Source organism: Nothobranchius furzeri, chromosome 1 (assembly GCF_043380555.1).
Source record: "Nothobranchius furzeri strain GRZ-AD chromosome 1, NfurGRZ-RIMD1, whole genome shotgun sequence".
NCBI lineage: Eukaryota > Metazoa > Chordata > Actinopteri > Cyprinodontiformes > Nothobranchiidae > Nothobranchius > Nothobranchius furzeri.
In genome coordinates, this window is record NC_091741.1 from 63,070,074 (window position 1) to 63,083,554 (window position 13,481).

The following is a 13,481-nucleotide window of genomic DNA, read 5'->3' on the forward strand; positions in this document are numbered from 1 at the left end:
CAGACTCATGACTGTCAGGTGGATTGGTCTCTCTAATTTGAGGCTTTGGACAGGTCTTTCCAGAAGCTTAATGTTAGTCTGTTTAATCCGACATATGACTGTTTCCGTTTGTGTCAGGGTTCATGTTGGAGCACTAGTGTCAAAGTTTCTCCAGTGCCTACCACCACCCTGATCTGAATCAACTGGGGATAGACAAGCCTCTAAAAAGTCCTAAAACATAAAGTTGTCCTAAAAATGCAGAATTGGCAGGTAGGCAGCATGATGCTGCTGCATCCGTGCTTCACACTTAGAGCAGTGCTTTCAGGTTTGAACACCTCCCCTTGAGTCCTCCTAACATACTTCTCAGCAGCATGGCAAAAGTCTCTGAGACAGTCTGAATCCCCAGTTACGGTCAGTTAGTGTTGCAGCTGAATAAATTGGTTAATGCTTTAACCCCCCCTCCAACCTGTGTGGGGTTGTAGAGCTCCTGCAGGGCATTACGGGATCCTTTCCTACAGCAGCCATCCACCATGAAGGGGTTCCTCCGCATGACTGCAAAGCAGAAGAACATGTCAGTAAGTCTAATATCCAGATGCAGCTTTAATGTTTGATGTAGAGGTTCATTATTAACCAAACTTTTTTTGTTTTGTTTTATATCATATCATGCAAAACAAAATACGCAGCTATCAGGAATTTGCATTAATAACAAGGTAAAAGTCAAAAGAGTGACATAATAATAATAATAATAATAATAATAATAATATCTCAAACTGTATCAGCAAAAGAGAAAAGAACATTTCTCAAAAAAGGAATTTTCTGGGGAAATTACACATAAAAAACTGAATTAGTCCTATAATGTCCTCTTTTTTTTCAAGATTTACTAATCTTTTTTTTCAAAATAGAAAAAATCCAGCAAAAAATAATTCTAGAGATTCTTATATCTCTAGTATAAAAATGCCTTGTGAGATGATCTCCGTGGGGGGAAAAGCTCTGGCGCTCTTGTTTCAGGAACTAGAAATGAGCCTGCGGAGAGGTGAGCGTTAGACAACAGGTTTTCGAGTGTTATTTCCTGATTTTTGGACATCTGACCTCTGATTGGCTAACACCAACATCACCAGAAGTACTACAAGCCTGGAGGAGTTGTGCTGTGTGGTGGTGTTGGTAATTCTAATTACCTTCTACTCTTTGAGACATTCACTCCTGTTTCGTGGAGGCTAAACTAACAACAGCCTTCTCCCTCACAAGCCAAGATGGGTGAGTCCATTAATGTTAATTTTCAGTGTACCATACCATAACATATCAACTTTATTTCTATAGCACAATTTAAGACACAGCGTGAGAGCTGACCAAAGTGTTGAACAGGCAGGATCAATTAAAACAAAAGTAAAAACAATAAGAAGATAAAACACAACAATAAAAACTATTACATCATAATACAATAACATGAATCACTGTCTAAAAGCCAAGTCATAAAAGTAGGTTTTAAAATGAGATTTAAAAACAGGCATAGAGGATGCCAGCCTAACTATAATGGGCAGTGAGTTCCAGAGCATGGGGGCAGCATGGACAAACGCACGTTCACCTTATGATTTGTAGGCCATCTGGGGAATGCAAAGCAGTAGACGGTCAGCTGACCTCAACATACGAGTAGGTACATAGGGAGTCAGCAGGCCAGACAGATAAGGAGGAGCTAGGTCGTGTAGGGCTTTAAAAACAAACATCAATAAATCAGAACACACACAAAAAGTGATGGGGAGCCAGTGAAGACGTTTCAGGACTGGTGTAATATGGCTATGTTGACTTGTGTTTGTTAAAAACCTAGCAGCGGCATTTTGGACAACCTGCAACCGGTTCAGGGCAGAGACAGGAGTTCCAACTAATAATGCATTAGCGTAGTCCAAGCGAGAGGTGACAAAAGCGTGGATGACTGATTCCAAGTGCTTCCTCTTTAAGATCGGTCTTAAACGAGATAGGCGGCGTAACTGATAAAAACAAGACCTCACTACTGAGTTGATCTGAGGAGTCATTGAGAGGTTGGCATCCATTTTTACCCCGAGGCTTATTACACACTGTTTAGGGTTTAAACCATAAAAAGTTGAATGAGAACCAGAAGGATTGCAGGTATCAAAGACAACGGACTCAGTTTTTAAATCATTCAGCCTGAGGAAATTGGCCACTAGCCAGCCCTTTACGTCTGCCAGACATGCCGCAAGACGAGAGTCCACATTTCCATTTTTTTGTGCCACGTATATTTGATAATCGTCAGCATAGATGTGATAATTAAGACTGTGCCAATTTGGGATTTTGTCCAGTGGTAGGAGATATATAGAGAAAAGAAGAGGCCCCAGAACAGAGCCCTGAGGCACACCCCAAGGCAGAGGGAGAGAGGAGGAGGAACAATTGCCAATCTGAACAGTAATAGATCTGTTGGATAAATAGGAGCGAAACCATGTGTGTGTGACATAGATCTGTCAGGCTTTTCTACTCTGCTTCAGCTGCTAACATAGGAGATAGGTGTGGAGGACTATTTAGATGTTTACCCTGCGTGTTGAACTCAGACTGACTGATCAGTTAAAAAAATTTAGAAGACAAATAAGAATCAATTTAATGGTTTCTTGGTGAACCTGGCTAGTAATAATAAGCATCAGACTTTCTTTTTTTGATAAATCAGTTAACATGGGTTATCCTGGCACATTCTTTTTAGCTATGCTGCTGCAGGTTGCACAATAAATATTAACTGTCTGTGTTAGCACCATTGATGTTAAAAGGTAGGAGTTGTGAAGGGCATGAGGAAGCGCATAAGAGACAACCTGTAAGGTTTGAATGGTTCAGATTCATATAAGAAAAGGCTGTAAACAACACCTGGTATGATTGCTCTGAGAACTACTGCTTCTAAATGTTAGGATCCGAAAGCTTTACGGATAAATAATGTAAGCAGTGAGAACAAGCCAAGGGCAAAGCTTCAATTCAACATCTGCTTGGTGGATTCTCAACTCCTGACACACTTTGAAACAGAGAAAATCTGCTGGCAGCAACTCAGTGGAAGCAGCCAGGACCACACTTTGTTTCCACTCTCTTCAATTACCTTAAATGGAAAGGTGCTGAAAGACAGCTCAGTATCGATGGACAGGGGGCAAGAAAAAACACCAAAAATAAAGCACTCAATAACAGATGAGCTTTTAAAACACTCCGTTACTAGTAAAGACCAGAGAGCAGGTAGGGTCTGGAATTAATCTTTAGGCAATGAAAGTCAATTTGTTTATGTTTGGGGGAGACACTTCAACGTTACTCCCGACAGGGGGTAGCTTTGCTAAGCAAAAAAACCCACCTCAAACATATAGGAACGAACATCAGACAGTTCACAATATGAAACTCTAATGGGTAGGTGGGGGCGGGGGGGGGGGGGGGGGCTGTTTTGCCCCAGAAAGAGCCGCAAGCCTCGTGCGCTCGATCACTGTTGAAACACAAGTGGGATGGAGATCGAGGTGATGAAGAGCAGATTGACTCCTTTAGTTGTCTATCTTGCCAGGCTAAGACCAGTTATCCAAAGGCAGGGGGTAGGGTGGGTTTCACAACATCTGTCTGCATTCCTTCGTGGAGGTTTTCATTTCTTGCAGCTCAAGGCTACTGTGGTGCCAGATTCAGATAAGAAGAATTTATTTAAAAATATAATATAATATAAAATTCTCATCTCACCCTCTGTGGGTGATTTCATCCTACCAAGCTCGGGTCCTCTACCAGAGGCCTGGGAGCTCGAGGGTTCTGCGCAGTTTCTCAGCTGTTCCTAGAACTGCACTTTTCTGGACTGAGATGTTTGATGTTTTTCCTGCTTTAGCCACTCCTCCATTTTAGGGGTTACTGCCCCAAGTGCCCCGATGACCATGGGGACCACCGATGTCTTCACTCTAGGCTTTCTCAAGTTCTTCTTCAAGGCCCTGGTACTTCTCTAATTTCTTGTGTTACTTTTTCCTGATGTTGCCATCACTCGGTATTGCCACATAAACCACAACGGCTGTTCTCTGTCCACCACCACAATGTCTGGCTGGTTCGCCATCACCATTTTGTTGGTCTGGATCTGGAAGTCCAACAGGAGCTTGGCTCTTTTGATCTAAACCACCTTAGGGGGTCTTAATCCCACTGGATTTGGGATGGAACCCTCCATGCATGGTTAGGAACTTCCGTGTCTTAACATCTGGGGTCTATATTTCTTCCTTTGGCCAGCTTATTTTTACAGCAAGATATCTGATTACTGGCAGGACATGACTGTTTATTGCCTAGATCTTGTTCTTGCCATTGAGCTGACTTCTTAGGATGTGCCTTACTCATTGTAGGTACTTGGCTGTGGCTCCTTTCCTTGTGGCTTCATCAAGGTTGCCTGTGAGATACCAAGGTACTTGTAGCTGTCCTCAATGTTTGCTATTATTTCTTCTGGGGGTGAGACTCTTTCTGTGCGGACTACCTTCTCTTTCTTTGTCACCACCCGACCACACTTCTCAAGTCCGAATGACATTCCAATATCAGTGCTGTAGATCTTGGTGGTGTGGAACTGTGAGTCAAAGTCTTTCTCGCTCTTGAAGTACATCTTTATGTCATCCGTGTAGGAGGTGGCTGATTGTGGTTTCATTCCTGAGTCAATATCCATAGCCAGTCTTGTTTATTATTTGGCTGAGGGTATTCAGACCTATGCAGAACAGCAGTGAGGACATGGCCTCTCCTTGGTATATGCAACATTTGATGGAGACTTGTGCAACTGGCTTCAAGGATAGTTTTCCACAGCCCCATTGAGTTTGCAATGAAGGCACTCAAGAGTCCTGTTGATGTTGATGTCCTACAGCTCCAAACTCTAGGCATTCAATGATCCACGAGTGCGGCATTGAGTCATAGACTTTCTTGTAATCAATCCAGGCTGTGCGCAGGTTTGTGTGTCTGACTTTGCAGTGCTGGGCAACTATTCGGGCTATCAGCAGCTGGTGTTTGGCTCCTCTGTTATCTCTACAAATGCCCTTCTGTGTTGTGCTCATGTATTTATCCATGTACCCACTTTTCTTAGTCGCTATGTTGCCGGACATGAGCTGTTGTGAAGAGGCAGGTCATTGGCCGATAGCTGGATGGGACTGTACCTTGGAAAGTGTCCTTCATAATCAGGATTGCTCGCCCTTCAGTTAGTCATTCAGGGTGAGTCCAATCCTTTAGCAGCTGGTTCATTTGTGCTGCCTGTCACGGTGTAAGCCAGGAGGAGTTTCTTCCGGCTCTTGGAGGGTGCAGACGCTTTTCTTCTCCTCTCCTCCATATCTTATCCTCAAGATCTTTGTCTGTCTGTGTGTGTGCTGGGTGCACGGCTGCTTCTGCATTTTTTCTGGAAACTGGAAACTGAAATTCACTAAAATGGATCTCGTCAGTTGGTCACTCAACGCGATTGATAAAATTTTTTCAACGATGAGAACGAGAGAAGGGGCTCCCGGATGCCCCTCCGGGACAGACCAGCTGTCTGTGGAGGACTCTGAAGATGTGTGGATATTTGTGGTGTTGGTGTCGGGTTTCCTGCTGATCGGCATTGGAGGCTACCTGGCTTACCGGAAAATTAACGAGCTGTCTAGGAATATTGGCCGGATCCCAGAACTCAGAGATGAGATTGCACTGCGCTGTGAATTCACAGACTCACATAATTGTCGAGATTAATCATAAGCTTGGGGCTTTGGCCAAGATTCATTCATTGGCACAAAGATGGATGCCATCAAGGATAGAGTGGATGAATCAGCACGGATTGGGATAGTTTAATGTCCATTATTGGGATTTTGAGGTTGAGGACCAACAAACTGTAAGACAGGGAGGAAATTATCTCTGTCTGGCCCAAAAACAATTTCTAATCGGAATCTGGCATCCTTGAGCCTACAAGGCTACAACGAAAACTCCCCCCTCAGAAGATATGTGGAATTTGACTTCGCTATGGCAACTCAACTCTGTCTCCTATCCCAGCCTGGGCGGGTCTGCGGGAAGGTCGATGAAACGTTCCAGGGTCACCGCAAACCTCCAACCCTCAATGCTTCTCCCCTATCCACACAGAGGTGACATGCGCTGCTTCTATCGTGGCTGCAGGAAATGAAGTGGAGATAGTCCCAACCCACCACCCCACCTAGTGGACACTTATGTTGTGTAATGTCTGAAGTCTGTTGCATATATGTTTGAGGTGTTTTTTTTTTTTGCAGAGCAAAGCTGCCCTCCCTATGGAGGGTAGCTCTGAAGTGCCTTTTTCCCCTCCACCTGAACCAACCCTCATGTAAACCCCTCTTATCTCTATTAAGGTAGCACAACTCAGGGTTGCGAATGACCACAGTCACCAATTCTTGTCATGTGTCTTGCCCATGTATGTCTGATCTCTGAATTGTGTGTACTGAAACTCCAATTTCCCTCTGGGATTAATAAAGTATCTTTGATTTGATTTGATTGATTGAAGATGCAGCACCAGGATGACACAAGGCAGGAGTAATAGAAAACGTAAAAAAATTCCTTTATTAGGAATAATTGTCCAAAAGTACAATCCAAAAAAGGGCAGGTAGCCAAAAAACTGAATCCAAAAATCCTATTGCGCAAACCTAGAGACCAAGAGATGCAGAGCTCCTTTAAAGAGCAAAACCTAGAAACATCCAAATACAAGGAGACCGAGACACCAGGAGACCAGGGGAGGGAAACGAGACAACGCTGACACAAACAATGGACCGACAACAGATTGAGACACAGACAGGGTTATATACACAGAGGGAAACAATCAGGGAAACAGGTGACAGGTGTTTGGGGAGTGATATCAGAAGGGATCAGGTGAGACTAATTAACTACGTGGGGAAAACTGACTAGGTAAAATTAATCTACAGAGGACTAAAGATAAGAGAACTCATAAACCTGAAAACTAGACACCAGAAGAAAAACACTAACAAGGATGGGATAACTAAATCTGAAATCACTTACGGGGAACCTGAGGGAAACCTGGAAGGAGCTGGAGACCTAAAGGGGCACAGAAACCTAAGGGGAACACCTAAGGGGAAAACCTGGAGTGGGCTGGGGAACACAAGGAGGCACATGAGGAACACAAGGAGACACATAAGGGGAACCTAGAGAGGGCTGGAGAACACAAGGAGACGCATGACGCAGAACATGACACTGCCAGGTGCTGATGAAGTGCAGTGAGCTTCTTAAGCCAGTAGGGTAGGATCATGTCAGGTACCGGTGCTGTCCAGTTTTTCATACCTGAGGTCATCCACAGTGATGGATACTGGGTTCTGCTCAAGGAGGTTGCTGTGGTCTTTTCTAAGAGAGGCTAGCCGCTTAGCATTGCTGGTCTGTGATGCCTTCTTTCTGTGATGGTACTTCACTCAGCTGTTGTAGTTGGCATTGGGGTCGCCTGGTGTTTATTCGCAACATTATTCCTATCTCTTATGTCAGTTGCTGCCTCATTCGGCATTGTTTCACTTATATCATTGTTTTATATATTATTTAGACATAATATTGTAATTTCTTAAACAAGTGGTGTGGAAAGGTGAGCTAAAATGTTTCATGCCCAATTTTTATCATCTTGAGAAGCAAAATCTGGTATTTCTTTAAACCATATGACTTTCTAAACAGTAACCCATAATTACCGATACAGGGCCACAGAATGAGACTAAACATGAATAATTTTGTAAATATGTTTGCTTTGGCTTACAATATGCTTTTTGGCAGCAGCTCATGCTGCAAATAGACACATCTGCTGATAGTATTGGAATTCATATTTGCTCCTCTGCACACCTCCTCGTGATGTGACAAATCTGTTGACTGGAAACGTAAATATGTCTGCTTTCTAACAATACCAGTACAGTGATTGTGTCAGTGACTGTCAGAATCTTTATCACTGTTTTTATTTGTTGGATTTCCTTTTGGGAATTAAAAAAAGCTGTCGTCATTTCATCTCACACGTCAAAAGTACATTGAAGCTGCTTTTTCACCATATATTTATATATATTTTTTATTTCTTTGAGTATTTTTGGGGGGTTAAACATAAAACTCAGCAAGGCTAGCTCTAACAACGGTTCTACACCGTATCACTGAATGATTGTTGTCTTGATCTGGACCAGATCTACTGGCTGAACCCTAGTGGGGGGTGGGGGGTGAGTGCTTGTAAGTCTAATGAGCTACAACATCCAGACATGACCTTCAGTAGGCAAGTGTTTGCTCACGCACGCACGCACGCGCGCGCGTGCGCGCACACACACACACACACACACACACACACACACACACACACAGATGATTGAAAACTGACATTGTGGAAGGCGTGCCTTGATTTGGACCAGCAGAACCCACCCCTGTGCAGTATAGAGGTGGGTTCTGCTTCTCTGTGAAGCAATGCAGCCTTGGAGTTTGCTTCTGCTACTTCACATGGAAGAGCTCAAACACAAGCGTGTGCATTATTTCACCCTCTAGCAGCAAGCTGAATCAACACAGAGCAGCATCTGCTGAGGACACAGACCTGAGCTGCAGCTCTCAAAAAAGAAGGCTGATATTAATGTTTGAGTCTAACCAAACATAACCCTAACCCTGACCCTAACCCTAAATGAACACTGCAGCACTGATGGGTCAAGAGCTCTGATGTTTCGACATGACTGAGACCGGCTCTAACTGTAACACAAAGATGTAACCCTTTCATTTCTTTATTTAAAGAGCAAGTCACCCCCTACCAGAGTATTACTCCACTCCCACTTCATGTTTGAAAAATGCAACAAATGCTGTTGCCCAGCAGACCGAGAGGGCAGAGCCACTAACAAATACACACACACAGGCTCACAACGACATTGTGACATCATATCGTACCAGCTAACATTCTAGGGTACCTCTTAGCCAATAGTGATGGCAGATTTAAATTACACTGCAGTGCTGAGTTTTTACCTGACAACAGCACAACATTGACAGTTTTTGGCAGAAAATTAACATTTAAACTAAAATGCACTAAAATGCAAAACAATTGACTGCATGTGTCTGTAGCTCGATTAGACACGCATTTATATAGTGTATCAGAAAAAAAGTTGATTTGGGGGTGACTAGCTCTTTAACCAAATGAGTCAATTGAGAGTTCTTTCTCAATTACAAGGATCTGGTCAAGAGGCAGCAGCAACTGACAACTGATCAGCTTTACACCAAAGAACAACAGAAAGATACAAACAAATGAGATAAAAAATGAGATAAAACAGTTAGACATAAAGACAATGGACTGCTCTCATGTACGATATGTACAAGCAATCAAAACAGAACAAAAACATCTTTAAGTACTCAGAAGCAGGCGCACTGATCAGAAACTATTGATTGCAATTAATTATTGAGAGTAGATAATGGAATGTAGGTAGTGAGATAAGGCTACATGTGCACAGTAAAAGTACTGCAGTATTCTGTGTGTACATGTAATCCAGTCAGTGATCTGAAGCTAAAGTCAGCCTTCGGAACTCAGCAGGGAACTTTCTCAGTCAAAAAGAACATAAAGTCCTACCTGTAAAGACCCCCCCCCCCCCCCCCCAAACCTGGGCCAAACACCTGGCATATTGGCTTGTCTGTAATTTAGTTGTAACCATGGAAACCACAATTCTCCCACCTGTACCTACTGAGTTTATTCTTTGGCTGCACAGTCAGGTAAGGTCATGAGAAAGAGGAATAATTTTCATCGTGCTGACAGGTACAGCACGCACACACGAGCGCTTGCACACACACACACACACACACACACACACACACACACACACACACACACACACACACACACACACACACACACACACACACACACACACACACACACAAACTTGAAAATATACAACTTAAGAGGTGAAACTCATATGTGAGATAAAATCATTCCATTCAAAGCCAGATGTTTCAAGCCTTTATTTGTTATGATTGTGATGATTACAGCTGATGAAACCCCCATATTCAAAATCTCAGACAATTAGAATATTGTGCAAAGATATTCTAGGGATTCATCGCTAACTTCATTCTTGTTCATGATCTGAAACATGCAAGAAACATGCTGGAAGCAGACTGCAGCACCGGTGTTTTAGCTTGTTTTTTTCTAAGTCCAACAGTCCGGGCCCTGCAACCCTCTGAAGTTGCAAATGCTGTGTTCTGGCCACAGAAGTGATGGGGTCAAAATGAGATGTCATTAACCCTGTAAAGGGTAATTTTAACACATACTGAATCAAGAAAATGATTTTAAAATATGAAAAGTTGCCTAGAATCCCTTTAATGATTGTATAATGTGTCACTCTGTTGCACACTACTATCATAAATTCAAAACATCTTTGTTAAAACCCTTTTTCAGAAGTTGAGTGCTGAATGCATGAAGGGGTTGGAGGCCCTGGCTTGTCTTGGGCACGGGCAAGAGGGTCCTCAAAGAAAAAACGTTTGGGAACCATTGATTTATACGACTATGATTTTCTCTATGATTACACTGAAGTTTACAGAGACTGCCAATATGTATTTATTACCATTCACTCCCGTTACGATACTAAGTCAGACTAGTAGATTTCTCACTAAAGTGAAGACAAAAGCAACAAAACAGGAACAGCCTCATTAATACTGTAACTGATTATTATCTCTTCCTCTGGCTGCTCAGACAAAGACTTCCATCCCAAGATGTTCTACTCCTTCATGTCCAGATCACAGTTCTCCATAAGTATTCACAGGTGAGATGTGGTTCTATGCTAATTTTCCCTATTGTGATGTCACAATGATGGGCATTGTCCAACGGCTTGTTGCAGTATATAATTCCTGGAACCCAGATCTGAGAAAATGGAGGGTTTTTATTCACTTTAGGAGTGCGTAGAGGGAGCAGGGCAGCACAAAAGGGTGCAAAAAGTGTTCTGCATCCTTTTGTTAAACTTTTTAAATAATGTTGATGTTGATGAATCATCTTGGCTTTTTGTTTTCTGTGTGTAAAACAGCTGGACCAATGTTCTGGTTTAACCCTGATCTAATGCAGCAGTTCACCCTCACATGTCCCCTCCTACACTTCCCTGTCATTAATGTCCCACCACCTTAAAACTCTTAGCAGACACTTTGATTCAAAGCTCATTGGTGCTTGTAAATGCAGGCAGAAGAAGGCTGGGAAGCTTTCAGATCAATAGAGCAGGGAGGACACTTGTCATCCACTAAGTGTGTTTCCTAGTAAAAGTTAAAACTTCCCAAAACACAGCTCTTCTAAATTAAAGCAGCACCATCCATCTAAAAGGCCAAAGTGGACCAACATTTCACTTTTAAAAGATTGAATGTCTTTTTAGGTTTTGTACGCCAGAGGACAGAAAGCAGTTCACCAGAAACAGCTCTTCTGGTCCCAGTCAGGGGGGAGTGGTAAACATTTAGCTTTTGATTAGAAGCAGCTAAAACATCATGGAAGCAAACAAATCTTTTTCAGTTTGGAATAACAAGTTAAATGATGTAAGAAAAGTCCAGTTTTGAAAATGAAAGTTGAGCCCTGACCATGGAAAGCCAAAGGTCTGTTCAAACCAAAGTAACCTAACCTGTTTCAGGCTGCGTTACGGAGCTCCTTCCTCCTGTTCTCTGCAGCTCGGCATGTTTCTAAAAAGGACAGCACTCTGCTGAAGGGCCGTCTTTGAAATGCCTCCCTGTTGCTACCCATGTTTGTATTTTACCCTGAGCCCATTTTATATGGATACCTCACAGCTTTACCATAGCCGCACTCGTTAAGTAGAGACAAAAGCATGCACCTGCTGCCAAAAGACAATGCTTAAGAGTATTCAGCAAAAAAGAGCTGAACATGTTTTAAAGGTTTTGAGTCATGCTGCGAGTGCAGCAGCCGTGTACATCAGCAGGACGGTGTGTCCTCACGCATAAGCTTTCAGATCAGTGATTAGGTGTCTCGGTCAGTGTTGGGAGTAACGCCGTTTAAGTATAACGGCGTTTCTAACGGCGTTCTTTTATAGGTAACGGAATAATCTAATTAATTACTTTTCCCGCCGTTACAACGCCGTTACCGTTACTGGGGACGGAAGGTTGTGCGTTACTATGTGCTTGTCGAACGTTGAGCAACAGGCTTTCTGACCGCCACACTTCAGCTGCAGCCAGGGAGAGAGAGGTGTCGGCGCGCTAGGATGATGTCAACGCCAAAACAACCAAAACAAAGTGGAGACTCACCTCTAACATCAGGAAGAATCTGCGTGTTTCGAGCGTTATCCGTTCTTTCATAATCCGTTGTTGAATTGTTTCATAATCCGTTGTTGAATTGTGATCGGCAGAAGCTTTTCCGGTTCGCGCCTCACTTTTTTTACAGCAGCGGCCCACGTCTTCTTTTATCAAAACTTTGTTTCTGTTACTGATAAGGAAATGCGTGCGTTAAGCAGCGCGGTGTGTAGAAGCTGTCATCAGCTGATCAGGAGCTAAGGAGGCAGATGTTTTCATCCAAGAGCATCACGGCCCGTGAAGAACGAGGAAGACGTGATGAATAGTCCACGGCTGCAGACCCCCCGCAGATTCGCTGCTGCAGGTGGGAATCTGCAGCAGCGAATCTGCAGGTCTGCAGCCGTGCCCTTCTTAGCGTGACAGCGGGACGTCCCGAAGGTCCGCTCACCTGTTCACCGCTCAGACGTCCTGATCTTCTACCTTCCTAGATCATCCAGCTGTAACCTGTTTCTGATCATGTCTTTAGCCCCGCTGTAACACTGATGCATCAATCTCAAACGTCATGGAGCTCAGGTGTTATCAGAACTACCTGTGTGTGTTCACCACCCAGCTTCAGCTCTTCTGTGGTTGGGTCTGACCCACGTGTTAGTACATTAAAGTCCTCCATCAGATTTGTGCCTCTTCTAGTGTCATTTTAAAGGATAGTAATTTATTTATTTATTTATTTATTTATTTAACCGTTACTAGATTACCAGCAACAGAAATGCTGCTAAAACACACAATTATGTGAAGCTGGAAAAATTAGAATACTGTGCAAAATTACATTTATTTCTGTAATTTAACTAGACCGAGATACCATTTAAAGGCTTGGAAACCTTTACAGGTGTTTCTATTTGCAATTTTAAATTTTAGCTGATTGGGGTCTTGTTAAATATCACACAGTGACCTTTTAATAGTCTAGATAAGTGTAATGTTCCTATTAGTAGTTCCTCCTGTTAAGTGCTTATTTATTGAAATTATTCAGGTTTATAAAAAACATTTGGACATACATTTTATTATGTTCCAGTCATTAGTCATTTATATTTCACTATTGTAGTAATTCTTGCATTCTTTAATGAAAAAAGTAACTAAGTAGTTAATTTTGTTGGTAGTTAGTTACTTTTATGATGTTGTAACTCAGTTAGTAACTGAGTTACTTTTTTGACAAAGTAATCAGTAACTATAACTAATTACTTTTTTAAAGTAACGTTCCCAACACTGGTCTCGGTTAACTTAAGCGTCTGATTGTTAGTATCTCAAGATCTTTAACTGTTTCTTTATTGATCAGACAAAAACCAGATAAAACTAATGAA

The 13,481-nt window shown here is 42.6% G+C and overlaps 1 protein-coding gene across 3 annotated transcripts in view; it reads right to left on the reverse strand.

Annotated features, from left to right (window-relative positions):
- chst11 (carbohydrate (chondroitin 4) sulfotransferase 11) overlaps nt 1–13,481 on the reverse strand; it is a 134,373-nt gene that overhangs the window by 44,168 nt on the left and 76,724 nt on the right. For 2 of the 3 annotated variants that reach the window (XM_070549748.1, XM_070549750.1), the window contains exon 2: nt 446–531. In XM_070549748.1, coding sequence (XP_070405849.1) covers nt 446–531 — 86 coding nt within the window. Of the gene's footprint in view, nt 1–445; nt 532–12,144; nt 13,354–13,481 lie in introns of those variants that run through there. The other variant, XM_054739466.2, reaches the window with a different exon arrangement.